Source organism: Phaseolus vulgaris, chromosome 10 (assembly GCF_000499845.2).
Source record: "Phaseolus vulgaris cultivar G19833 chromosome 10, P. vulgaris v2.0, whole genome shotgun sequence".
NCBI classification, from domain to species: domain Eukaryota; kingdom Viridiplantae; phylum Streptophyta; class Magnoliopsida; order Fabales; family Fabaceae; genus Phaseolus; species Phaseolus vulgaris.
In genome coordinates, this window is record NC_023750.2 from 8,991,750 (window position 1) to 9,019,457 (window position 27,708).

The 27,708-nt window shown below is 36.2% G+C and overlaps 6 protein-coding genes across 6 annotated transcripts; 2 read left to right on the forward strand and 4 right to left on the reverse strand.

The window, feature by feature from the left end:
* Nucleotides 1–4,289: 4,289 nt before the first annotated feature.
* On the reverse strand, nt 4,290–4,817 carry LOC137813985 (protein gar2-like). The gene has a single exon (XM_068616502.1). It carries the CDS (start codon nt 4,815–4,817, stop codon nt 4,290–4,292), a length of 528 nt encoding a protein of 175 aa, XP_068472603.1.
* Nucleotides 4,814–8,103, reverse strand: LOC137813996 (uncharacterized). Its single transcript, XM_068616511.1, has 2 exons — nt 8,047–8,103; nt 4,814–5,341 (listed from the first exon to the last, which is right to left on the reverse strand). The coding sequence occupies exons 1-2, from the start codon at nt 8,101–8,103 to the stop codon at nt 4,814–4,816; spliced, it is 585 nt and encodes a 194-aa protein (XP_068472612.1).
* A 1,333-nt stretch (nt 8,104–9,436) lies between these two features.
* LOC137814004 (uncharacterized) lies at nt 9,437–10,846 on the forward strand. Its single transcript, XM_068616522.1, has one exon. The coding sequence runs from the start codon at nt 9,437–9,439 to the stop codon at nt 10,844–10,846; it is 1,410 nt and encodes a 469-aa protein (XP_068472623.1).
* A 1,722-nt stretch (nt 10,847–12,568) lies between these two features.
* Nucleotides 12,569–15,702, forward strand: LOC137818537 (putative receptor protein kinase ZmPK1). The gene is made up of 2 exons (XM_068622025.1): nt 12,569–13,678; nt 13,987–15,702. The coding sequence occupies exons 1-2, from the start codon at nt 12,739–12,741 to the stop codon at nt 15,444–15,446; spliced, it is 2,400 nt and encodes a 799-aa protein (XP_068478126.1). The 5' UTR covers nt 12,569–12,738; the 3' UTR covers nt 15,447–15,702.
* Nucleotides 15,703–16,133: 431 nt separating this feature from the next.
* LOC137818538 (vacuolar-sorting receptor 1-like) lies at nt 16,134–22,023 on the reverse strand. Its single transcript, XM_068622026.1, has 12 exons — nt 21,506–22,023; nt 20,204–20,902; nt 19,498–19,586; nt 19,338–19,407; nt 19,175–19,258; nt 18,956–19,032; nt 18,767–18,848; nt 18,579–18,661; nt 18,415–18,481; nt 17,909–18,037; nt 17,489–17,595; nt 16,134–16,578 (listed from the first exon to the last, which is right to left on the reverse strand). The coding sequence occupies exons 1-12, from the start codon at nt 21,798–21,800 to the stop codon at nt 16,483–16,485; spliced, it is 1,878 nt and encodes a 625-aa protein (XP_068478127.1). The 5' UTR covers nt 21,801–22,023; the 3' UTR covers nt 16,134–16,482.
* Nucleotides 22,024–23,928: 1,905 nt separating this feature from the next.
* On the reverse strand, nt 23,929–26,897 carry LOC137818536 (putative receptor protein kinase ZmPK1). The gene is made up of 2 exons (XM_068622024.1): nt 25,922–26,897; nt 23,929–25,650 (listed from the first exon to the last, which is right to left on the reverse strand). Exons 1-2 carry the CDS (start codon nt 26,862–26,864, stop codon nt 24,152–24,154), a joined length of 2,442 nt encoding a protein of 813 aa, XP_068478125.1. The 5' UTR covers nt 26,865–26,897; the 3' UTR covers nt 23,929–24,151.
* Nucleotides 26,898–27,708: the final 811 nt, after the last annotated feature.

Sequence of the window (27,708 nt, forward strand, 5' to 3'; positions counted from 1 at the left end):
AATCGGTTGAATATTCGAAACAACCGATTGAATTGGTTTGATAGCAAAGTCAACAAAGTCAAACAGCTTCGAACCCTTTTAAAAAACCACTAAGTGTCGAACAACCGATTGAATCGATAAAACAACAGGTTGATTTTTCCACTTCTTTATAAAGCAATGTTTTTCAAAAAAAGGATTTAAAACAATTTTAAATTCAAACAAAGAGTGGATTACACATTAATCTACCCAGATCCCACCCACACAAGCAACAACTTCAACCTTCCATCAAACACCATGGATTTGGAGACATCAAAGCTTCAAGATCATCTTTGATAAACAATCTCCTCCTATTTGATGAAGACAAATCCTTGGTTGCTTGTGTTGATCTGTTTGAGTCTGAATTAGCACCTGCAAAACAGAAACTATGCAAACATAAAGCAGATAAAACAGCAGGTTACCAAGGCACACAAACCAGTTTTCTGCATTTCCAAAAGAGTAGAAAAACCAGCCAAAAACAGTGCCAAACCAGTGAGTGTAGCAGCAACATAAACAATTTTAAGAAAAATTAAAACTTTAAATAAGAGTTTGCAGTAGCAGCATACACCACACAGAAACCAACACATTCTTCCCCTATTTGTCTTCACAAATAGAATGAAGAAAGGGATAAAAACAGAATTAAGAAAAAGTTTTTGAATCAAAAATACCTAACTCATTTCTTAAAAAGAAAGATTTGTCCTTTGGCAGAGGCTTTGTGAATATATCAACAAGTTGCAACCTTGTCTCAAAGAATTTCATCTCACAATCTCCATTGTTCACATGATCCCTTATGAAGTGATGACGGATTTCAATGTTCTTTGTTCTTGAGTGATGAATCTGATTCTTAGTGAGGTTTATAACACTTGTGTTGTCACAAAGCAAAGGCACCTTGCTAATCTTTAAACCAAAATCTTCTAGTTGTTGTTTGAGCCAAAGAATTTGTGAACAACAATTTCCAACAACTATGTGTTTTGCCTCTGCAGTGGAAAGAGCCACACAAGCTTGTTTCTTGCTATGCCAAGAAATAAGACTTGATCCAAGAAGGTGACAAGTCCCACTTGTGCATTTCCGGTCTAGCTTACACCCTGCAAAAGCAGAATCAGAATATCCAATTAAGTGTATAGGAGAGTGAGAAGGATACCATAATCTAACATTGGTTGTCCCCTTGAGATATTTGAGAATTCGTTTTGCAGCCTTGAGATGAGATTCCTTTGGATTTGCTTGGAATCTTGCACATAGACACACGAAAAACATGATATCCGGCCTACTTGTTGTGAGATAAAGTAAGGAACTAATCAACCCTCTATATTTGGTTTGATCTACCTCTTTTCTAGCCACATCAGCATCCATATAGCAACTTGATGGCATAGGTGTGCTGGCTTCTTTGCAACTTTCCATTTCAAACTTCTTGAGAATTTCTTTGCAGTACTTTGATTGACTTAGGAAAATTCCATCTTTGGATTGCTTACCTGCAGTCCAAGAAAGAATGAAAGCTCCCCCATCATTGACATTTCAAATTCTCCTTGCATGGCAGCCACAAACTCTTCACATAAACTATCTTTGGTAGCACCAAAAATGATGTCATCAACATAGATTTGGACCAAGATAATTTCAGAATTTGACTTCTTGATAAAGAGAGTTTTGTCTATCATCCCTTTCTCATAGCCATTGGATAAAAGAAAGTTACTAAGCCTTTCATACCACTGCCTTGGAGCTTGTTTAAGCCCATACATGACCTTTTTTCAGCTTGTATACATGGTTAGGATGTTGATGATCTTCAAAGTCCGGTGGTTGTTCAACATAGACTTCCTCATTGATGATTCCATTAACGAAAGCACTCTTAACATCCATTTGAAACAATTTGAATCCACTCATACAAGCAAAGGACAACAACAACCTTACAACTTCTAATCTTGCAACTGGAGCAAAGGTTTCACCATAATCTATGCCTTTTTCTTGATTATAACCTTTAGCCACAAGTCTTTCCTTTTTTCTTGTTATCACTCCAGATTCATCCAGCTTGTTTCTGAAAACCCATTTGCTTCCAATGATGTTCATCTAGTCATCCTTTGGAACAAGAAACCAAACATCATTTCTTGTGAATTGATGCAGTTCTTCATGTATGGCAGCTACCCATTTATCATCCTTGAGAGCTTCTCCAATTGATTTTGGTTCATTTTGGGAGACAAAGGTCATATGCTTGCAGTAGTTAAAGACAACACTACATGTAGAAACATCCTTCTGGATTTGGCCAATGATGTTCTCTACTGAAAGATCCCTTGGAATTCTCCATTCCTTTGGCAGCTCTTCCTGTTGCAAAATTTCAACCGGTTGTTTCGCAGAATCAATCGATTGTTTTTCTGGACAGGATTCCAATTTCTGCATAATGATGTTCTTCTCATCTTCTTCTGCATAATTCTTTGTAGAACCCTGATTTGTATGATTGATTTCATCGAACACCACATGAACAGACTCCTCCAAAGTCATAAGTCTCTTATTGTAGACTCTATATGCATGGCTAGTTGAAGAATAGCCAATGAAGATGCCATTTTCGGCTTTTTCATCAAACTTGCCCAGATTTTCTTTCCTATTATTCAGAATGAAACATCTGCATCCAAACACCTTTAGGTGACTAATATTTGGCTTCCTTCCATTGAAAAGCTCATATGAAGTTTTCTTCAAGATTGGCCTTATAAGCACTCTATTCATCACATAACAAGAAGTGCTCATTGCATCAGCCTAAAAATACTTGGGTAAGGAATATTCACTTAGCATGGTTCTTTCTAGTTCTCTAAGAGACATGTTCTTCCTCTCCACTACTCCATTCTGTTGAGGAGTTCTTGGTGCAAAAAAATTATGAAAAATTCCCAGCTTTTCCCAAAAAGTGCTGAATTTTTCATTTTGGAACTCCCCTCCATGATCACCTAATTGTAATGATGTTGCTGCAACAAGATTTTGCCAATCTTTTGGCAAGCTTCTTGAATGCAGAGAATGCCTCACTCTTTGACTCCAAGAACAACGTCCATGTATACATAGAAAAGTCATAATCAACAACAAGTGCATAGTAGTTTCCACCAAGACTCATGGTTCTTGAAGGACCAAATAAATCCATGTGCAGCAGCTCAAGGGGTTTTGAAGTAGAAACAATATTTTTCAATTTGAAAGAATGCTTAATTTGTTTCCCTTTTTGGCATGCTTCACAAAAATGGTCTTTCTCAAACTTGAGTTTGGGTAACCCTATTACAAGATCTTTAGATATCAATTTATTCAAATGATGCATGTGAATATGAGCTATTCTTCTATGCCATAACCAAGATTCATCATGTTTTGAAAGAAGACTACCAATAGATGTAGGAGAAGAGATATCTAAAAGATAAACATTGTTGATCCTTTTACCAATCAACACTACTTCCTTTGAATTGGGTAGGCATATCTCACAAGAGTTGGACTTGAAGGTTACTTGATAACCCTTATCACATAGTTGGCTAATGCTAAGAAGACTGTGCTTGAGACCTTCCACATATAAGACATCATGAACCAAGAAGTTGTTCTTGTCTCCAATGGTGCCTCTTCCAAGAATCTTTCCTTTATTGTTGTCTCCATAAGTCACATGTTCTTCTTGCTTGAAATTGATGTTCACAAACTTAGATTTATCTACAGTCATGTGTTTGGAACAACCACATCTCCATGTTTTCCATCAAGTTTACCTACAAAAGAGAAATTCAAGAAACAAGATTTGGTTCCCTTACAAATGTGGGTCCTTTGGCATTAACTTTATCATGAGGAACCTAAGAATTCTTGGGAATCCATCTCATTACTCCTTTAGGAACATAAAACTTCCTAATATTGCAGAATCTAACTGAGTGACCTCTCTTCATGCAATACAAACATGTAAAAACCAGTTGTTTCGATTTTTCAATCGGTTGTTTTTATGACAGTTTTGAAAAAGGCTTTGAAAACTCATTTTTCTTGCTCTGTGGATTAAAACCTAAAACTGCTTTTCCAAAAACACAATTTTGAGATGCCAAGACAATCTCAAAGTTGGATTTACCCTTTGAAAGCCTATCCACAATTTTCTCAAGGTAGTGAACCTTCTTTTCAAGAGATTCACAATTTTCACAAACAAGTGAGTCACACTTGCAAGAAGAGTTCTTGTAAAGCATTTCTAGATTTTCAAAATCAGTTTTTGAATTCTCCAACTATTCTTCCAGTGCCTTGACTCTGTTTTCAAGCCAGTTATTCATACCTTTCAATCAGTTGTTCAAGAGAGTCAATCAGTTAGCTTCCTCATGTGTTTCTTTAAAAGCTTGAAGAAGTTGACTATAATTTTCAGCATTTAAAGAAGTACAATAACTTACACTACTTGCATCATCCTCTTCCTTGGCCATCAAACACAAATTAGCTTCTTCATCTTCACTTGATGAGGAGCTTGATGAAGAGACATCATTTTCGTCCCAAGCAATGTAGGCTTTTTTTTTTTCCTTCTTTTCCTTCTTGTTTGACTTATTCTCTTTGTTCTCTTTATTTGGGCATTCTGCCTTTATGTGCCCCTGTTCTCCACAACCATAACAAGTATATTTGTTAGCATTAAAATCACTAGATTTTTTGTTGCCATACCTCTCTTGGTTGGAGTATTTGTTGCGGTTCTTTTTCAAGAATTTGTTGAACTTTTTGGATAGCAAACTAAGAGTTTCTCCCTCACTCTCATCACTTGAAACTTGATTATTCTTGTGCTTGACAGCTTTTAAAGCAATGTTTCTCACATGCTTATCTTCACTCTCTTGAATGTTTAGTCTATTCATCTCCACTCATGCTCCTTAAGCTTTCCAAACAAGGAAGTTGTAGTCAAAGATGTCAAATCCTTTGATTCTGAGATAACCGTGACTTTAGGTTGCCTAGATCTATCAAGACATTTGAGAATCTTGATATTCAACTCTTCTTTGTCAAAGACCTTTCCAAGACTCATGAGCTGATTGACAATATGAGTGAATCGCTTTTGCACATCCGCAATCGATTCTACTTTAACCATTTTGAACATCTCATACTCTTGGATTATAGTATGTTTCCTTGCCCTCTTTACATCGTTAGTTCCTTCATGAGTTACTTCTAGGGTATCCCACATCTCCTTAGCAGATCTGCATTGAAAGACCTTGAAAAACTCATCAGAATTTAAGGCAGAGGTGATAATATTTTTTGCAATGCAATTAAACTTTGCTCTTTTGTTTTCTACATCAATCCATTGGGACCAAGGCTTTTCAATAAAAACTCCATCATTTTCAAGCTTAGAAATAAAAGGGTCATTTTCAATTGCATCCCATATTCCTCTCTTTATAAAGAGATTCAACAAAGATCTTCATACGTATCTTCCAAAATTGGTAATTCAAACCACAATACAAATGTTGTCTGTTTATTGATGCACCCTCCCCAAAGGATAATTTTTCAGCCATAAGAAAAAGATTTTTAGGATCAAACTTGAATATTTTTTAAGAACCAAGCTCTTGATGCCAATTGTTAAAATATATGGCCTTAAACAAGAGAGAAAGTGAATTGTTTATGAAAGATTTTCGCAAACTTTGAAGATATAATGAAATTCAATGCAGAATCACAGATACAGAAATTTAGAAAGCAATCAAACAAAACTGTTTAAGTTAATTATTATAAAATCAACCGGTAGTTTTTGCGATTGAACTGGTTGTTTTTATCAACAGAGTTAAAAACAACTTAAAAGCATAATTTAAATGAGTTTAGGGCAAGAGAAAAGCACACAAGCAATTTATACCGGTTCACTCTTATCCCAAGAGCTACATTCAGTCCCCAAAAATCACTGGGTATCTACTATGCAATCAAAATCCAAATTACAAACACACCACCAAAAAAGTGACTTTGAACACCTCAAGTCACACACTTCCTTTGGCACATAATCACCACAAAAATCAGAACACCCTCTGATTCTGAACTTACACAACAATATTTAGAAATATAAGAGATACAGAAAGGATTATAACTGATGAAAGATCAAATCAAAAGATTACAGCAATCCTATTCCACTTCTTTGAGAAAATCCAAAAGCTTGAATGCAAATTTTGAAAACTCAAATTTGTTTTCACACTTTCACAAATCTCTAAAAACTGTTTTACTTTTGAGGAACGCATAACAACCTTTTTAAATACTCCAAAAGTTTGTTAAAAACATTTAAAGCAGGAACCTATTTCAATTAGAAAACATTTAAAGCTGATTTGAAAACTTAACAGAAATTCTGTAATGGATTTTCAAAAAACAATCGGTTGAATTTTCGAAACAACCGATTGAATTGGTTTGACAGCAAAGTTAACCAAGTCAAACAGCTTCAAACCCTTTTCAAAAACCACTAAGTGTCAAACAACCGATTGAGTCGATAAAACAACAGGTTGTTTTTCCACTTCTTTATAAAACAATCTTTTTTAAAAAAGGATTTGATTCCAAACAGTTTTAGATTGAAACAAAGAGTGGATTACACATTAATCTACCTAGATCCTATCCACACAAGCAACAACTTCAGCCTTGCATCAAACACCATGGATTTGGAGACATCAAAGCTTCAAGATCATCCTTGATCTACAATATACTAACTTTTTTTTAATCGGCAATCAATAAATTGAACAAAAAGGGAACACAGAGGGGTGTTCCAACCCTTTTACAATATTATTTGTTTTTTGTTGATGAGTAGTAGGAACATAAGAAAAAACTGTCTTTGTAAAAGTAGAAAACATTCTCCATTGATGTTGGTGGAAGTTGCTACAGCTTTAGATACAACCGTCGTAGAGGTTCCATGGGATGCCAATATTTTTGGAAGGCATAGTGATGTATTATTGTACTTTCACATGTTTGATTTGTTGGACCTTGTATTCAAAAATCGGGAGTTAACATAATAGTTATGCAATTATGGATCATGTAAGTTCAATTATTAAAATATTTATACTCTTTATTTATTATATATATTACTAATAACTTATTGAAGTTTAGGTATATTTGTGGATTATGTTTTCATGAGTGGAAACAAGATACATATGGGTTTTTAGACCATCAACACATTCAATCAATGGGTAACAAAAAGTTAAAAACACAAACATACATCACCACTGCCTTAAAGAATGGAGGAAAATAAATTTATATTTCTCCATATATCCATGAGTAAGTTCATATTCATTAAATAAGTTATACTAAATTATTGAAATAAGAGAAACTAACTAATTTGTTATATATTATGCATCATTAGCAACTACTGATCATATATGTTCAAGATCATATCGTTGCATGGTTTTGCTCCTTGTATAAGAAACCTCCTAACTATTTTAAACACATTATAGATAGGTACAACAATTTCATTTAACATCTATTATTACTTATACATTACATAATGTGTTATAACATAAAATCTTATTATTTTAGTGCTTATTCTGGATATAACATGTTGAGTGGGAGGGGAAGTGCAAACGCGAAAAAACTTACTTGGATGCACCTTAAGGTATTTAAATTATATTTTTTTATTTTGACTTGCAGTGCAATAAACAATCTGAAAATTATGAGTGTGGTTATTATGTGATGTAGTGGATACTATTATGTGAGCTGGAATTGATAGAAGTTGGGATCATGTTATATCTCAATACACAAACACTTTAAAATTTGGGGTTTACTATTTATACACTAATTTAAAAAAAAATTCAAATATCACAATTTTTCAATGATCCACAACTGCTAGATTCAAAAATATTGGGATATGTCAAGACAACATGGTCAATTGTTCTCACTGGTTGACTCAAACGACAGTCTCTGTCCCTCCTATCTCCGCCTGAGAATCGAACTTCCTTGGTTGAAGAATCTCTCACCTGCAAAGACAAAGGGCGCCTTGACGGCCGTTTACACTCCGACGCTCAAGTCAATATTAGGGCAAAGAAACACTAAGTGTATAAAGTAGTTTCAGTCTTAGAAATCGTGTACCTTGCTAAGGTTTTTAGCGCCCTGCCCTTTATATAGGTTGAAACTAGGGTTTACCTCTGTTCTGTTACCCATGTCTAGGGTTCCTTGGAGAATGTCTGTTCTGTTACCCATGTCTAGGGTTCCTTGGAGAATGTCCTTGCGCCGCTATTACACAATCTTAGCGTAATCTGGCGCCATCTGTTATGCGGGTGCCCTAAGTATTCACATGTCATGCATGCAACTTCCCTTGGAAACCCTAACCCTAGCGGGCCTTAGCGCCTCTGATGCGGACATCCAAGCCCAAGGGCCACGCACAACAAGATTGGAATATTAAAATAAAATAATATTATTATTTTATTTGGAGTTAGGATTTGAACTCATGACCAAGTACAGAGTATCAACCTAACCACTAGGACAAATGATCATTCTTGAAATATAAGGATTGTAGTATCGTCTTATTTTCTTACAAACAAGAAAAGACCTTTGTAATTTATACACTGTTGAAACTCAGAATAGGGACGAATATTTTGACAATTTTAGAGAGTGTTTCTCTGCTAGGTTTTTCCCTGTATCTTGCGATCTTATCAAGAATCCACCAATTCTTGTGGCGATCATCCTTAGGCTTATCAAACTTTGTTTGTGGCGCCTTCCTTTATCCAGGTTTCTATTGTTACTGTTTTGAATTTATTCCGTTCCGTAACCCTAAATTCCCAATTTTATTGTCATTTCTATTTGGATTCATATCAGTTGGTATTCAGGACAAAGGTTTGAGTCATAATATAATTATGCATCCTGTATTTTTTTTCCCTCATTACTGTTCACGGTACTGTTCACGACACTGTTTGTTCACGTACTGTTCACGGGGGGTACTGTTCACGACACTGTTCACGGTACTGTTAATTTTTTTTATTTTTTAAAAAAAAAGCATAAACAGAAAAAAAAAAGAACAAGAGAAAAACAGAAAAAAAAATAGTTCTTATTCAGTGCATACTTGGTGTTTGTTAAAAGTTCTAAAAGTGTCTTGTCTACATATTTTATTTTCTCTATATATTGTTTTTACTTGCTGTTTTTTTAATTGTTTTGCTTGTTTGTTGATAGTGAAATTGTTCTTCACTATTTTGTTCTTTACTATTATTTTTAATTGATTCTAATTGCTACTTTTGAAAGTGATTCTGGATTATTGATTGCTTGATTCTTGTAAGAACCTTAAGTAGAGAAAGAGTGGTAAAAGGAAGTGTGATCATTAGAAAAAAAACTTATTGTGTGAAACACGAGTGTTGAGTGTAAACACGTGAGAAAGTGGTGTGAGGCCCAAACTTATTGTTATTTGTAATCTGTTTACTTGAGCATGGCAGGGGAACCGTCAGATAGAGGACTGTCTCAACTACAGATGCAAGCCTTAACACAACACTTGGAAAGGATAATGAAATAACAAAGTGATGGACTCCATGAGAGGTTGGATCAAATGGAGCAAGCACAACAAGTAAATCCAGAAAATAGAGGGGGATATAGGAGGAGGAGAAGAGAAAATGATGGAGAACAAAGAACTCTGAGAATTGATGGAATAAAATTAAATATTCCCACATTCAATGGGAAAAGTGATCCTGATGCTTACTTGGAGTGGGAAATTAAAGTAGAGCATGTGTTTGCTTGCAATGAGTACAATGAGGAGCAGAAGATGAAGTTGGCAGCAGCTGAATTTCCAGCTTATGCTTTAACTTGGTGGAATAAATACCAAAGGGACAGAACTAGATATGAAGAACCCATGGTAGAAACTTGGACAGAAATGAAAAGGATTATGAGGAAGAGATATATTCCAACAAGCTACAATAGGGATTTGCAACTCAAACTTCAAAGAATGACTCAAGGAAATAAAAGTGTGGAAGAGTATTTTAAAGAGATGGAGGTGACCATGATTAGATCTGGAAAGAATGAAGAAAATGAAGCAATCATGGCAAGATTTTTGAATGGATTGAATCATGATATTAAGGATCTTGTGGAGCTGCAAGAGTATGTTGACATGAAAGAGTTGTTGCACAAGGCTAACCAAGTAGAACAACAACTCAAGAGGAAGGGAATCATGAGGAGTTCTAACAATAATAAAAATTTCAATTGGAAGGATAAGGCGATGAAGGATAAAGGAGTTCCCTCAAGTTCAGTCACATCTTCAAGTGGGAAGTCACCTCATAGATATAATAAATCACCACCTAAAAGGAAAACAAGTGAGGTAAAATGTTTCAAATGCTTGGGAAGAGGACATTATGCTTCAGAATGTCCAACAAAAAAGAATATGATCAGTTTATCAAAGACACAAATAGTCAGGGAACCTTCAAGTGAAGAAGAGAAAGAAGAGGTAGAGGTGGAGTTTGATACATTGGAGGGTGATTTGTTGATGATTCGGAAGCTTATGGGAAGCAAAATGCAAGCTTTGGACCAAACCCAAAGGGAAAATATTTTCCATACTATATGTTCCATTCAAGGGAAAATATGTTCACTCATAGTTGATGGAGGAAGTTGCACCAATGTAGCTAGCTCAAGACTAGTTACCAAATTGAATTTGGAGACAAAATCGCACCCAAGGCCATACAAGCTTCAATGGCTTAGTGAAGATGGAGAGATGAAAGTGAGTAAGCAAGTGGAGGTGCACCTATCCATAGGACAATATAATGATAATGTCTTGTGTGATGTGGTTCCAATGGAGGCAACTCACATTTTGTTAGGGAGGTCGTGGCAGTTTGACACCAAGGCTATTCATGATGGTTTCACCAATAAAATTTCTTTCATGCGGAATAATAAGAAGATCATTCTCAAACCATTATCTCCTAGAGAGGTGTGTGAGGATCAAATCAAATTGAGAGAAAAGATAGATGAGTGAAACACCTAAACAGAGCAAGAGTGAAACACTTAAAAAGATAGAAACACATGAGAGAAAAATGAGTGGATTACTGAAAGTGAATGAAGTGAAGAAGTTGCTACTTTCTAGAAAACCTCTTTATTTACCTTATTGCAAAAACAACACTTTGGTTGCTGACCATTTTAACCAAATTGATTTTCTTCCTAGTGTTGATTGTGTTTTGCAGGAAATCCAAACTCAAGTTGAAGAATTGATGAACAAAGGATGGGTACAAGAGACCATGAGCCCATGTGTTGTTCCAGTAATTTTGGTGCCTAAAAATGATGGTTATTGGAGGATGTGCACAGATTGCAGAGCACTCAATAACATTACCATTAAGTATAAACACCATATTCCCAGGTTAGATGATTTAATGGATGAATTGTATGGTGGTTGTATATTTTCAAAAATTGACTTAAGAAGTGGTTGCCATCAAATTAGGATTAGGAATGAGAATGAATGGAAAACTGTCTTTACAACAAAATATGGATTGTATGACTGGCGTGTGTTGCTATTTGGGCTAACAAATGCCTCAAACACTTTTATGAGATTAATGAACTATGTTTTGAGAGAATTTTTGGGCAAATTTTTTGTGGTGTATTTTGATGACATCTTGATCTAAAGCACTAGTTTGGAATTACATGAGGAACATTTGTGTGCTGAACTAATTATGTTTACATCATGTTGAGTTTGCTTAAATCCTTTAACTCCAATATATTCCTTAAACACATGAGGAAAGAAATGCTTTGATGCGAACATCCAAGCCCAAGGGCCACGCACAACAAGATTGAAATATTAAAATAAAATAACAATTATTATTTTGTTTGGAGTTAGGAGTTAGGATTTGAACTCAGGGCCAAGTACAGAGTATCAACCTAACCACTGGGACAAATGATCATTCTTGAAATATAAGGATTGTAGTATCGTCTTATTTTCTTACAAACAAGAAAAGACCTTTGTAATTTATACACTGTTGAAACTCAGAATAGGGACGGATATTTTGACAATTTTAGAGAGTGTTTCTTTGCTAGGGTTTTTCCCTGTATCTTGCGATCTTATCAAGAATCCACCAATTCTTGTGGCGATCATCCTTAGGCTTATCAAACTTTGTTTGTGGCGCCTTCCTTTATCCAGGTTTCTATTGTTACTGTTTTGAATTTATTCCGTTCCGTAACCCTAAATTCTCAATTTTATTGTCATTTCTATTTGGATTCATATCAGCCTCCAAGGACTATTTACCCGTGTCGTGCTTGAATGCGCTATACACACCACCTACATGGATCTCTCGTGACTTAGGCTTTCCTCATATATGATGTTTTAACTGGTAACTTAGTATAATTCTAGGGCCCACCTTGCATGACCCACTATTACTATCAGACACCGATGTCCGATGTCTGATGTCTCTCTTTGATGTCGATGTCTATGGCACCGATGTCCGAAGACTGACCAATACCCTGATATGTGCGTCTGGAGTCTACCTGACGTGGCTCACTTCTACTATCCGGCATGCGATGTTTGAGGTTCGTCGCTAAAGTCGATGATCGAGGACTGGTCGGTACATCAATGAATGATTATTATAAATTTTTATAGAATTATTTCATATATTATATATTATAAAACTTTTTGTAAAATAATATTATATGTGCTTAATTAATTATACGTAGTCTTTGATATTTAAATTAAGATATTATATTCATTATACTCAGTCCAGCCAAGGCTCATCTTCAAACCCATCAATTCATAGCCCAAGTTGCATATCTCCTCCTTTTCAACTTCATTGCTCTTTCTTTCTGTTTATTTATTTATTGATTCGTTTCAACCACTTTAACCCCACCATCATAAAACAGCAAAGCATAGCATGAGAAAATCCAGTAATGGCATCTTCAACAACATTGTGTTTGGGTGTTCTAATTCCTCTGATATTGTTCCATAACTTGCATGCTTCATCTTCCTTGTCTCTCTCCGTAGAGAAGTTGAAAGAAGACGTGATAGTGTCATCACCCAAACCAACATTCACAGCAGGCTTTTACGCCGTCGGACACAACGCTTTCTGCTTCGCAATATGGTACACCAACTCACCCAACACCCTCGTTTGGATCGCCAACCGGGACCACCCCGTTAACGGAAGACGCTCCACCCTCTCCCTTCACAAATCCGGCAACCTCGTACTCACCGACGCCGCCCAGTTCCAAGTCTGGTCCACCGCCACCGCCACCACATCCAAACAAGTCCACTTACGTTTGCACGACAACGGCAACCTTGTACTCCTCGAAGATTCCTCCGACAACGCTGTTTTGTGGCAGAGCTTCGATTTCCCAACCGACACGCTTCTTCCAAATCAGCCTCTGAGAGGGAGCACCAACCTGGTTTCCTCGAGAAGCGGGAGCAACCACTCCTCCGGTTTCTACAAGCTCTTCTTCGACTTCGAGAATGTTCTACGCCTTATGTACCAGGGCCCTCGAGTTTCCAGCGTTTTCTGGCCTTACGCTTGGCTTCAGAGCAACAACTTCGGTAATGGCAACGGCAGATCTACTTTCAATGATAGCAGGGTTGCTTTGCTTGATGATTTGGGTGCCGTGCTTTCTTCCGACAACTTCACTTTCAGAACGATCGATTACGGGACGGTGCTTCAGCGGAGATTGACCCTGGATCATGACGGTAATGTGAGGGTGTACACCATGATAGATGGAGAAGAGAAGTGGGTGGTGTCAGGGCTGTTTCGCCCCCAACCTTGTTTTATTCATGGCATTTGTGGACCCAACAGCTATTGCACCAATGTCCCCACAATTGGAAGAAAGTGTTCCTGCCTTCCAGGTATTTCAGGAAAGTAGCAGAGGAAACAGTGAATTGGGGTCTTTTTGAATAAAGTTCTTACTAAAAGTGGTAAATAAGAAGTTAAAACGCATTGAGCTTCTTCGTCAACTAATGTTAAAATAAAGTAAGTTTTTCCCATGGATATTCTAAAACCAAATTTTGCTTTAGAAGTTGGAGTGAATATGTTGATTTGAAGTTACAAGATAAGTTTATTTACTTCATTTTACTTCGTATTTTCCCCCTTTATAATTGTTTATACATATGGTTGTCTTCTCCTGTAGTGTTCATTGAGAAATTTATGCTATCAGGTCACAGATGGGTTGATGGTCAAGACTGGACTCTAGGTTGCATACCGAATTTTGAACCTTGGTGCAACAACACTATGCAAGAGTCTCGTTTCGTGGGTTTACCTGAATTTGATTTTTATGGATATGACTATGGCTTCTATCCGAATCACACTTACGAAGAATGTGTGAATCAGTGCTTGCGATTGTGCCAATGCAAAGGGTTTCAGCATAGTCTTTCAGACCAAGGTGGTTTGGGTAGTCAGTGCTACCTGAAGACACAGTTGCTGAATGGGCATCGTTCAGCAGGTTTCACGGGATCATTCTTCCTGAGACTACCTTTGTCTCTTGATTATGAGAACCCCATCAATAATGGTTTGGTTTGTGGGGGAAATAGCGGAGGAGTGAAAGAACTAGAAAGACCGTATGTGGAAGAAAAAGAAAATGAATCGGTGAGGTTCATGCTGTGGTTTGCGAGTGCCTTGGGAGGAATTGAGGTTTTGTGCTTCTTGATGGTGTGGTGTTTTTTGTTTAGGAATAATGCAGACAAACAAGCCTATGTTCTTGCTGCGGAGACGGGGTTTAGGAAATTCAGTTATTCTGAATTGAAACAAGCCTCCAAAGGTTTCAGTGAAGAGATTGGAAGGGGTGGTGGAGGTACAGTGTATAAAGGTGTCTTGTCTGATGATCGGGTTGTGGCGATAAAAAGACTACATGAAGTAGCAAACCAAGGAGAAAGTGATTTCCTGGCTGAAGTAAGCATCATTGGAAGGCTTAACCACATGAACTTAATTGGCATGTTGGGGTTTTGTGCGGAGGGAAAGTATAGGTTGTTGGTTTATGAGTACATGGAGAATGGTTCTTTAGCTCAGAACCTTTCATCGAGTTCAACTGTTCTTGATTGGACTAAGAGGTATAACATTGCTCTCGGAACTGCAAGGGGTCTTGCTTACTTGCATGAAGAATGCTTGGAGTGGATTTTGCATTGTGATATTAAGCCCCAAAATATACTTCTCGACTCTGATTACCAACCTAAGGTAGCAGATTTTGGCTTGTCTAAGCTACTTAACCGGAACAACCTCGACAATTCAACATTCTCGAGGATAAGAGGAACAAGAGGCTACATGGCACCAGAGTGGCTTTTCAACTTGCCAATCACTTCCAAGGTGGATGTCTACAGCTATGGCATTGTCGTCTTGGAGATGATAACGGGAAGGAGCCCAACAGCAGGTATCCAAATCACTGCATTAGATGCAGAATCACATAATCATGGGAGGTTAGTGACATGGGTGAGGGAGCAAAGGAGGAAAGGATCATCTTGGGTGGATCAAATTGTTGACCCTGCTTTGGGTTCAAACTATGACAGGAATGAAATGGAGATATTAGCAACGGTGGCTTTGGAATGTGTAGAGGAAGAGAAAGATGTGAGACCCAGCATGAGTCATGTTGTTGAGAGAATCCAAAGTCACGAGCACAATTCTTGATGATGGTTTTGAACAAAGAATAGCCAGACATCCCATGGTTTCACCTACCTTGTTTGTCATCCACAGTTCCAGTTCCTCTCGTTTTTTGGTAGATTCAGTCTATCAAAAGTTGTCTGTTCGTGCCTTGTGGTAAATCTTCTTTTGTTGTGAAGTTTAGTGTTGCTGTTGTATATCAGATTCTAGTGCTTGTAAACCGTATGTTGTTACAGTTGCAGAATATTTCCATTAATTGCAACATGCACTTTTGTTCCTTTAACATTATCTGTTGTATGATTCCAACTCTATCATAAAATTAGTTACTTCGTACATATTCAACCTTAAAATTATGGCAACAATTTTGAAGATATAGTTTTACTATGATACCCATTTTTGTATTAAGCTCTGAATTACATATTCTTTCTGGATTACACATTCTTTCTTATAACCCCATTGGCTGTGCCAATGCGGTAGTAACCTTAAGCTAGGGTTATAAGATGCAAAATGAATGATTTCCCTGGATATTTGAGCGATCAGGACATTCCAATTAACAGGCAAAAAGTTTATGTTCGGTCCTCTGACTCTTGAGAGCTTTGCAGTTAATTTAGTAGGTCCATTGGCAGCGACAAACTACAGATATTATTCATAAAATTTACAGACTGCTATAAAACAAATGATAGAAGATTGCTAAATTGATAAATGATTGCAAAATTGATATTTTCTACCAAATAATGTCTCTTTCCATGCCATATCTAACATCCCCAGTTGAATAGAAATATGGTGCCAAATTCTAGTGGCCTAAATTAGTAAAAGGACATGACTCCACTCCATATCAGTACTTCCTCAGAAATCAAACCATCCACTTTGATGGAAGAAAAAGAGAAAAAATAAGGAAAAGAAATGGAAAGAAAGATATTTGAGGGGTAAGGATGATACTAACTAAGCCTGATGCTAGGAGCCTCGGGTGAAACAGTTTGTCTCTTGTTAATAACTAACCAACTGTAGAGAATGTCCCACATATCAAATTCATCTTTGCATAGAAATGGTTTTCCCAGACTTTCTAGACATCTTCATGAGTTTGAGTAGAAGTCTCCGGTTGATTATCCAAGGGCATATATTGGGCCATAATTGCCCTTATCTCAGAGTCCATGTATCTCTGCAGAAAAATGTTTCCTCTTGTAAGTTAAACGAGTTTAGGATGTCAATGCTTAAATTATAAAAACTGATTGTCATTTGAACCAGCAAATCAGGACAACATAACATGCTCACTAACTGGAATGAATGAGAAAGTATTAATGAAATGAAAAGATGATTTAACGAAATGTAGTTATATTTTCTTAGAGCTACAGGTATTGTATTATTTTTTAATAAAAAACAATAATATTATTTCATTACCACATTGACTGCAATCCTAACTAGATTAGTACCTCAATTAGTATCTATCATTTGCAACATCCCTCAAAATCATGTATACAAGAGAAAATAATAGAAAAGAGCTAAAGGTATTGTATGACTTCATTAATTCTTTTATTAAACTTCAGATAGTTATTTTGAGACAGTATTTCGTATGTGCTTCACTTTATCTTCTTTTTAGTATTCGTTCAGACAGACACTTAATCTTGGTGCCGCCTGACTTACAGCCTTGTCTAAGGTGACCTGCATCTTGTTCCTCCAACATTGTACATCCTTGTCGGAAACATTCTCATGTACCACTTACTGAGTGCTGCATCATCTTGGGACTGTTCAGTCTCTATTTTAACTATTATGTTGAATGTTTTGGTTTTAACCAATGTTCACCTCATACACATCGAGCATTGTAGTGTAACTGTATTGTCTGAAACTAGGTGTACGAAGGAAACTCTCATCCTTCCTGACTTTAATCATAAGAGTCTTTCACCAATGCAGCATGTTACCTCAACACTGGGAAAATGGATTTTTTATATTTTGAAGACTATAAATATTGAAACAATTGAAATTAATATACCAGCTTTAATCTACATCTGCCTTGAGGAATATTTGTCAAAGTCACACTGTTTAAAGGACAATCAAATGAGTTAGAATTATACCCGGATTCTGTATTTGTAAAATGCATACCCTCCAGCACCAGCAACAACCAAGATCAGAAGAACCATCCAAACAATGCCCCCACCGGCCACTGAAGCAGCATATTTTCCTGCATATTTGTAAGATACCGCTAGTGTGAAAATGAATAAATTATTATTTTTTAAGTCTCCACTACCATGGAAAGGTTATCAACATAGATAATTAGAAAGCCCAGAATAAAATTTAGAACCTTCAGAAACTAAACTACATACAGTATAAATAGAAATAAAATGCCAAAGTGGCAACCAGTGCAAAGTCATGTTTTCCATGAAGAATCTCATCTATCAAATTTTAACGAGTGAACAAAATCTGCTGATCCAGTAAGACAGGCATAAAAAATGTCATACAAACTAAGTCAGAAAATGTTAAAAATAAAAACTCACCAATGCACATATCATTTTCTCGCGTGTAGAACAAACCATCACTACATGAGCATTCATAACTTCCCCAAGTATTTCTGCAATGACACTCTGGGCACTGGCAGGCCAATTTCTCCGAGCATTCGTCCACATCTACAAAATCAACACAAGAAATATTAAGAAACAAATGTCAGATTTGCAAGCTAATAATGAATGGCATGACTATTTACAACTGTAGAATCATATTCAAACATTCTCACCAAGATTAGTTCATGATTGATGTATTTGCCATTCAAAGGTTAGGTACTAGAAGAGTAATGCTATATCTTCCTACTCTAACCTCCTGCTAATTCTCCTAAAATCTAATAATGAATTAAGAAAAAAAGTAAATATACTTTTATCATGAAAACATAAAAACATTCAATACTCTTTTCATTCAGTAAGTTTTAAATTTTATTGGAAGATGTTGTAAGAAGATTTATAACTATTTATATTAGAACAGTTCAAACAAATTTTGAATGTCAAAGTACCTTTACAGGAGTTGACTCCATCTCCCCTGAATCCAGGTGGACACTTGCAACCTTTGGTGTGGTCGTCCTGCATAATCATTTAAGAAAGAAGGCATATATCAACATTCAAAGAAAAAAAGCATGCATGCATGATAATGTAAAAGAGGATGGAGAGGATTACTTACAATACAAGCAGAGAAAGTTGTGCGACCTTGGGTTTCTTTCCAACAACCTCCATTGTTGATTGCACACCTCAAGGCGCCTGTAGCTGCTTCGAAATAAAAATGTGTGAAGGTGATATTTATATTTTGATTTTTATAGCTTGGAGATGATGACATGAAGCAATTTATCTATTTTAAAGAAACTAATTTACCTTCACAATGGGTATATCCATCACCAACAAACTGGACATTTTGTACAACTGGGCATTCACATATTCTTCCTCTGAAAGTGTCCTATAATTTTGAAAGTGATAGAACCAAGCCTTACTCCACATGTATTGAAGTGCAGTAATATAAACATTCACAAAAACATGGCAGACAAGATTGAGTTAACCAAATACCCTGCACGCAGTAATGTTAGCAGCATTGTCCTGCCAACAACCACCATTGTTTTGCAAACACTCATTAGTTTCCATGTCTGCAAAGGATAATCAAAGGTACCTGATATCAGTTCTTCTATCCAAATTGCCAGTTGAAAGATGAGTTGATAAGATTTAATTTATTGGTTCTTCTCCAAGGATGATTGGAACGGGGAGAAAAGAAGAAATGCAAAAAAGGACCTGGAGTTAAACAAATTGATGGCTCGGTAGTCTCTTGGAAACCTGAACAGATTGCCTTCAGTACTGCTGCTTTTGACAGCTTACCTAGAAATGGTTAAGAATAAAAATTATACAGCAGAACAAGGTTAAACAGCCACGAAGATATTCAGAAAGGTTGTCAGACCTCTATATTGTCTGTTGTTTATAATAAGAGTAGGTAGTATAGTAACATCTCCACGATCGCCGTTACCAATCTGAAACAAAAAAACATTAACCAACAGAAGGGTCTAATTAGAGAACAGAAACAATCCTAGAAGAAGGCCATATTCTGCTACAAGACAAACCTGTGAGTCCTGTTCATTATTGAGAACAGGGTTATCCAGATTCGAAGTAGGATCTCCAACACAATCTTTAACTTTCTTCAAATCAACTCCTGTAAAGTATGTGAGGGAAGAGTGAACAAGCATGCAACATATCCGAAATTAGAATAATGTAACAAAACATTCCCCCAGAAAATTTGAGATGACGAATGAGAAGTTTACTTAAATTTTTTCCAATAGATAAAGAGAATCAATCAAGCCATGACTTTATTTTTATGTTGATTTTGAGCATAATGACTGTGATATTTGTATAACGAAGATACAAATTTGGTTTTGTTCCACATATACATAAAAGCCGGACCCTTTTTTTTATGCTTAAGCTAGCATTTTACATAACAGTGAAACTTCTAAAAACAATGACAGGAAAATTTGGCAAAAGATGACAATTGCATTATTATGTAAGAAATTATGCTATATACTAGTAATGCAAAATAATTTTATGCCGTAATCTAATCACAGATCATGCATGCATGATAAGTTTGTTTTCTTTCACAATAGCTACTTTAGAAATCATCTCAAAGGTAGTTGTTGATGAGTTGACTGTTAAATTTTATGCGAAGAAAAGAAAAAGCCATATATGATTTTTACAAGATTGGAAAAGTTGTGGCGTACACTAAAAATCAAACAGCAAAGAGAAGCACAAGTCCACTGCAAAGTGTATCCAACATACCAAGAGATTTGATAACTTGATCTGAGCATTCTTCAGTATACTTATTCTCTCTCATTGGGCAGCGGATTGAAAAGTCAGTGACGTAGTCCCACCATTGCCAAGGCTTTCCACTTTCATTTGCCACTTTAAAGAAGCATACTTGACGTAAGTTTTGGATAACAACATCTCTACCACTGTACCCTCTCTTGTAATCTAGCTCAGGATCTGGTGCACAGTATCTCCCATTATTTATGCACTGGGACTTGCACTGTTGGCTCAGTATAAATGCTTCTGGACAATACCAAGTTATATAGTGAGGGGTAAACTTTGCAAACCCTTTCTGCTCTAGTAATTGAGCTGCCCCTTTAAAACCCCTGACAAAGTTGATTTCACTTTCACACTTTGGTCCACACTCATCATTGCTACTTGTCCAAAACTCATACTCAACTCTCTCATCAGGGTGAGGAAGAGCCTCTCTCCAATCAAGATTTACATTAACCATTTCCCCACTAGAGAGAGCACTCTTGATTTTATCACCTAGTGATTTGCTGATAAGGGCAGAAGGAATGCTGATCTTCTCAATATAATCGTCATTGCTGGCACCATTTCCTTCTTCAGGTGTGTCCATGGTGATCAATGGTTCTGTCCTATCATCTGCGACAAGAATGGCCGCTGCTCCACCTTTCTGTGCATTCCACGCCTTCAAAGTGAAGAAGCACTCTAACAAAAATTTCAAAAAGAAGTTATACAGATTTTATCATTGAGAACACCTTGTAAGTCTGTAATAGCAACTGAAAACTAATGTCAAGATACATATTCGATTGAGAAAGTTACCCCCAACTGTCCGAGTGATGCCATAAATTAATTGCATAAAAGAAAGAAAAATGCATTGCAATGCACAGAAGATTCAAATTTTCCACACCAAAAACACACCATGGAACTTTTTATGAAAGTGTAAAACACACTCACACCAATGATCCTGACAGTTACTCACTCGATAAAAGTCCATGTATAAAAAACAAAACAACTCTAAATAAACACAGACATTTTACAATACAACAAAACTTAGATGCAAATCCACGTGTTCTTCTGATAAAATTTTCCAATTAGAATTAAAGTTTCGTTTCACATTAATATGAATAATAAGGATTTTCAGCAAAGATCACTGTGAGAAACTGTAATTCTAATTGAACAAGCATGCTAAAAGCACTTAATTATGAACTCCATCTTAAAGTACTTAATGAACCCATCCAAGTCTTATACTTCTTTCCTTTGTTATATTTGAAAACTGAAGAGCATTGAAAGGAGTAAATGGTAGCTAACCTCCTCGATCAATAAGAACAAAGCTGGGGAAGGTTCCGGGCTTGGAACTCAACGAGGAATCAAAGGGTTTACATCCATTCTGATCGGTCTTGGGGTACACCACTGAGCCAATCATGGTTCCTCCATACTTAGGGACCCCAAAATTCCCAATTGCACATTCATATATACCTTTCAATGAATTTGGAGAAGTGATTTTCAAATTGTTCTTCTCCACCACAAACGTTCCAACACAAGACCCACAAAGCAAAATCCATACACACCACAAAAAACTTTGCTTTGTCCTCATTGTCATCATATGTTGAACTCTTCCCCTTCAATAGAGAAAGATCTCTATCAACAAAGAGAAAAAGAAAAAAGAAATCTTGTTTAAGTTAACAACACCACTGAAATTGAAATAACATGTTTGAAGCAGTGTCTGGATCAAATGGAAAGCTTAGCTAAGTGCAATGCATGCTATGCTGAGAAGGAAACCCAGATGAGGAAAAGGAATTGAAGACCACAAACAATGGCTTAGTGGTTGTTACGTGGGAGTGTAGAAAATCATCCAAATCTAGAACCAATATGCGAAAGAAATGGACAATGGGGTGGACGGGTTAGTTACATTCAACGGTAATTGCACTCATTGCAATATAACATCATACGATTACAAATGGACCAAATGTCGTTCAACATGTTTTTTAATATAATTCTTCTATGTTCTTTGTGAATGTAAAATTTTTACTCCTCTTTATTTCTTTTCAACCTTTCTATATTTTGTTTAATTCTTATAAAAAAGAATGCTTTATATCAAAATTTATCGACAATGTGACATGGGTCTATATATATATAGACACACACCCCCCCCCCCCACACACACATATATATATATATATATATATATATATAATTTTTAAAATTTACAAGTAAAACTAACAAAATGAAATAATTAAAATAAATTTTAATCATATTTTAAATGTATTAAAAGTAATATATTTGAACTATTATTCTAGAGTTTAATTTGAAAAAAGTTTATAACATTTTAAGTAAACAAACAAGAAGTTAAAATATTAAACTTGTATCCAAGTTTTCATGACTGATTTCTTTTGTTTCTTTAACAAAGTAACATCTGAAGCAAAATTTCATAATATGATTTTTTAAGTGTTTTCTTAACTTTTTTATTACATCACTCGTGTCCTTTTAAATACTTTTAGTTTTTTTTTTCTTATTACTCTCTTGAATTGTAAGGTTTATCATGAAAGTATAATGTTGAAATAGAATAATATTCCTTTGCTTTCTAGATTATGCATGGGTTAAAAATGATAGTTTTGTATATAAATGCTTATTTAAGTGCTCTTTTGCAGCCTAAATGGTTTTTTTATAGTTAAGAATTATTCTCTTGCAAATTTACCATAGAGCAATTGATGTGACTATAAAAGTATTTAGTTATGTATAAGTTACTGATCTTAACATTTTCTAATAATATTTATAATTATACAATTGTTATATAAAATAACAAAGAAATCAAACCAATTCTACTTTTCTTTTTAAAGTCAACCATGTTAAAATCATTAATCCACATTTTCTACCATACAAATTTATTTTCCACATTGTTTATTATTGTTTTCTTTGTATTCTCGTACATTGTAAAAATAAAATGTATCCATTAAAAGAAAAGTTAAAAAGTTAATTCAATCTCATCAGAGAATATATTTAAATAAATTTCTTAGTGAGAACTTATAAATGAGAAAATATAAAATTAAAAATATACAATTTTTTTAATAAGATATAAGTTAATTTTAATTTTAATTTATAACAAAATTATTTGATCTTATTTATTTATTCTAAAATCTCTTTGGAGGAAGCATGTGAAATCACAGCCATGTTCTACTTTGGAAATATCAATCTGAGTCAAGCTGTCAATTGTTTTACACACTCATTTCTGTTGTTTTTCTGTGTCATGTTACACATTTCTTTTAATTCCTAAACTTTGCACATTTTGTCAAAGACATAACTTTGATGAGGGAAGAGAACTGATACAAAATACAGCACCTGTTGTGCAAGGTGGACAGTAGACTAATAACTGAGAGCATGATCCAAGGTTGCAATAATCATAAAATTGCATCTATATGACAATACTTTTTAAAGACTTTCAATTTAATATTGTATTTCTGTGTAATGTTTATTAGATATTGAGAGTGACATTATTGTAATAATTCAGACTAAAACTTCTTGATTGATCAAGACAACCAGTGTCAGAGACGTAAATGGCAAATGTAATGTGATATGCAGGCTACTTCATTGGTGCTTCAATGGGGGTTTACTTTTTCTACTCCTTGCATAAATTGTGGTCATATTGGATTGTTAATAATATAAGGTTTGCTTACCAAGAAACATTCAATCACAAGGTGCTATAATCATACAGCAGAAAATGAGAAAAGAGGTTAAAGAAGCAAAAAAGTTGGCTGCAATTGATGGAACTATTGTAAAACACAGGTGTACTACTACTGATATACTATTCTGCAACTGTAACATGATGCCGTTGCCAAGCACTACAATCTGATATACAATAGCAGATTAAACTGCACAATAAATTGAAGATTTAACACAGACAGACAATTTATTATGATAGAAGAAATCATCAAGAAGTGACAACCGTGGATGAGATGGCTAATCTTTGTTCAGGCCATTAAGATCATGTTCATGAATTTGGAGCCTCTCAGCAACATGACTCATGTTAGGTCTCCCCTCTCTGTCTTCCTTTACACATTCCAAAGCCAACGTTGCCAATATCTCCATCTCATCCATGACATAGTTTGATCCTAAAGCAGGGTCAACGATCTCATCCACCCAAGATGGTTCCACTTCTGATCCTTTCTTCTTTTTCTCCCTCACCCATGTCACCAATCTCTCATGATGACCTGACTCTGCTTCTAACTCTGTGAATTGGACACCTGTTGTTGGGCTCCTTCCAGTGATCATCTCCAAGAGAACAATGCCATAGCTGTACACATCAACCTTGGAAGTGATTGGCAAGTTGAAAACCCATTCAGGTGCCATGTAACCTCTTGTTCCTCTTATCCTTGAGAAGCTTGAATTGTTAAGATTGTTCCGGTTAAGTAGCTTAGACAACCCAAAATCCCCTACTTTTGGTTTATAATCAGAGTCAAGAAGTATGTTTTGAGGCTTGATGTCACAATGCAAAATCCACTCCAAGCATTCTTCATGTAAGTAGGCTAGACCCCTTGCTGTTCCCGCAGCAATGTTATACCTTTTACTCCAGTCAAGCTCATTTGAATTTGACGAGAGATTCTGAGCCAAAGAACCAGTTTCCATGTACTCATAAACCAACAACCTATGCTTTCCCTCTGCACAATACCCCAACATGCCAATCAAATTCATGTGGTTAAGCCTTCCAATGATGCTTACTTCAGCCAGAAACTCACTCTCTCCTTGGTTTGCTACTTCATGTAGTCTTTTTATTGCCACAACTCGAGCATCAGACAAGAAACCTTTATACACGGTACCTCCACCCCCCCTTCCAATCTCTTCACTGAAACCTTTACTTGCATGTTTCAGTTCAGAGTAATTGAATTTCCTAAACCCCGTTGCAGCTGCAAGAACATAACCTTCTCTAGGTAACATCCCGTTTTTCCTAAACAATAAACACCACACCATAAAGATGCACACGACCTCAATACCTCCGAAGGCAATCGCAAACCATAAGATGAACTTCACCAACTCGTTTTCTTTTTCTTCTACGTAAGGTCTCTCAAGTACTTTAACTACTACACCATTTCTTCCACAAACCAAACCATTATTGTTAGGGCTGTCATCATAGTCATGGAGGTGATAAGGCAGTCTCAGGAAAAATGAGTTGGTGAAACTCGGTGAACGATGACCATTTAACAACTGTGTCTTGACATAGCACTGACCATTAACACTCCTCGAAGTGCTGTGCTGAAACCCTTTGCATTCGCACAACCGCGAGCACAGACTCACGCATTGTTGGTACGTGTGATTCTCAAAGAGACCATAGTCATATCCGTAAAAATCAACTCCAGGTAAGCTTAGAAAGCGAGACTTTTGCTCAGTGTTATTGTTGCACCAAAGTTGGAAACTGGGTATGCAACCTTGAGACCAGTCTTCACTATCAAACCATCTATATCCTGTTTCCATGAATGAAGAAATAATAAGCATTTATACCAAAAAGAAGAAGCTAAGGATAATAATACATGCCTTGATTCTCTCGTGCAACTTTTTTCTTTTTTAACCTCAAGAAATCTCAAACTAAGGACCAACACTACTGCTAGTAATAATGTTTCAACTATGCTATTTCGAAAAAGCTTCAAAATTGAAGTGAATACGTTAATTTTAATAATGAAAACGAAACACTAATTATTTAATGTTATAATTATTTTCTATTGTTTTTTCAAATACCTGGACTACAGGAACACTTTCTTCCTATTCTTGGCTCATAGCTGCAAATACTGTTGGGTCCACAAATTCCATGAATAAAACAAGGTTGTCGCCGAAATAGTCCTGACACAGACCACTTGTTTTCTCCGTCTTTCATGCTATACAAACGAACATTGCCGTCGTGATCCAGGGTCAATCTGCGTAGGAGTATCATTCCGTAATCACTTGTTTTGAAAGTGAAGTTATCAGAAGAAACCAAATAGCCCAAATCATCCACCACAACAACCCTGCTATCGTTGAAAATGGATCTACCATTGCCGTTTCCATTCCCGAAGTTATTGCTCTGAAGCCAAGCGTAAGGCCAGAAAACGCTGGAAACTCGAGGGCCCTGGTACATGAGGCGTAGAACATTCTCAAAGTCGAAGAAGAGCTTGTAGAAACCGGAAGAGTAGTTGCTCCCGCTTCTGGAGGAAACCAGGTAGGTGCTCCCTCTCAAAGGCTGATTTGGAAGAAGCGTGTCGGTTGGGAAATCAAAGCTCTGCCACAAAACAGCGTTGTCGGAGGAATCTTCGAGGAGTACGAGGTTGCCGTTGTCGTGCAAACGTAAGTGGGCTTGTTTGGATGTGGTGGCAGTGGCGGTGGACCAGACTTGGAACTGGGCGGCGTCGGTGAGAACGAGGTTGCCGGATTTGAGAAGAGAGAGGGTGGAGCGTTTTCCGTTAACGGGGTGGTCCCGGTTGGCGATCCAAACGAGGGTGTTGGGTGAGTTGGTGTACCATATTGCGAAGCAGAAAGCGTTGTGTCCGACGGCGTAAAAGCCTGCTGTGAATGTTGGTTTGGGTGATGACACTATCACGTCTTCTTTCAACTTCTCTACGGAGAGAGACAAGGAAGATGAAGCATGCAACTTATGGAACAATATCAGAGAAATCAGAACACCCAAACACACTCTTGAACATGCCATTAGTGGATTTTCTCATGCTATGTTGTAATATGCTCTACCTCATGGTCTTGTTTTATGTGTGTGTGCGTCTATATATATATATAGATGATCCTTGCTCATGACAGTGACTGTTACCTTCGTTCATTACATACTCATTAGTCATTTCCTAGGTTTGAATATATGCATAATGACAAAATATTTCATGGAAAATAGGTAAGATTTTTTTTTGATTGAATATTCTTGAACTGTGCTTTTGCGTGGACGGCGGTGTTTGACTTGACACAAAACACAGTTAATGGCCCGAGGACAAACATTGTTGTTCTTGACCAAGACTACTTTGCCTGCTATTCTGTTTGGAGGATGAATCTAATGTTTTCATGCAAGTTATCGTCTTTCATAACTACATGGTATGAAGTCTATGCTATAAGAAAATGGGATCAAACTTGGTGCCTTTGAACTCCAAATGCCATTTTTTTCAACATCTCCAAATGCCATTTTATTCAACATAGTTTTGGGCCTTCATGAAAATTAAGAAATCTATGTAAAGGTTGTTTTTCTGGTTTTGGTGACTGTGGTAACAGAAAAGGTGTTTATGTATATTAAAAAGTGAGGATAACAACCATGAATAGGTGTTTGATTTAATTAAAATTAGAGCTTGGTACAGTACAATACAATAAAAATAAACTCATTAGCTCCGTTCAATTACTCAATTAATCGGTAATCAACAATATTAATCAATTATTAGCAATTCTTTCAGAGACAAGTGATGATGGAGAATTCAGAAGAATTGATGTACACTAGTGTAAAATTCTCCTTCAGAGATGTAATATAATTTGTGTTGATTAGTGTGAAATTTGAGTCCCAA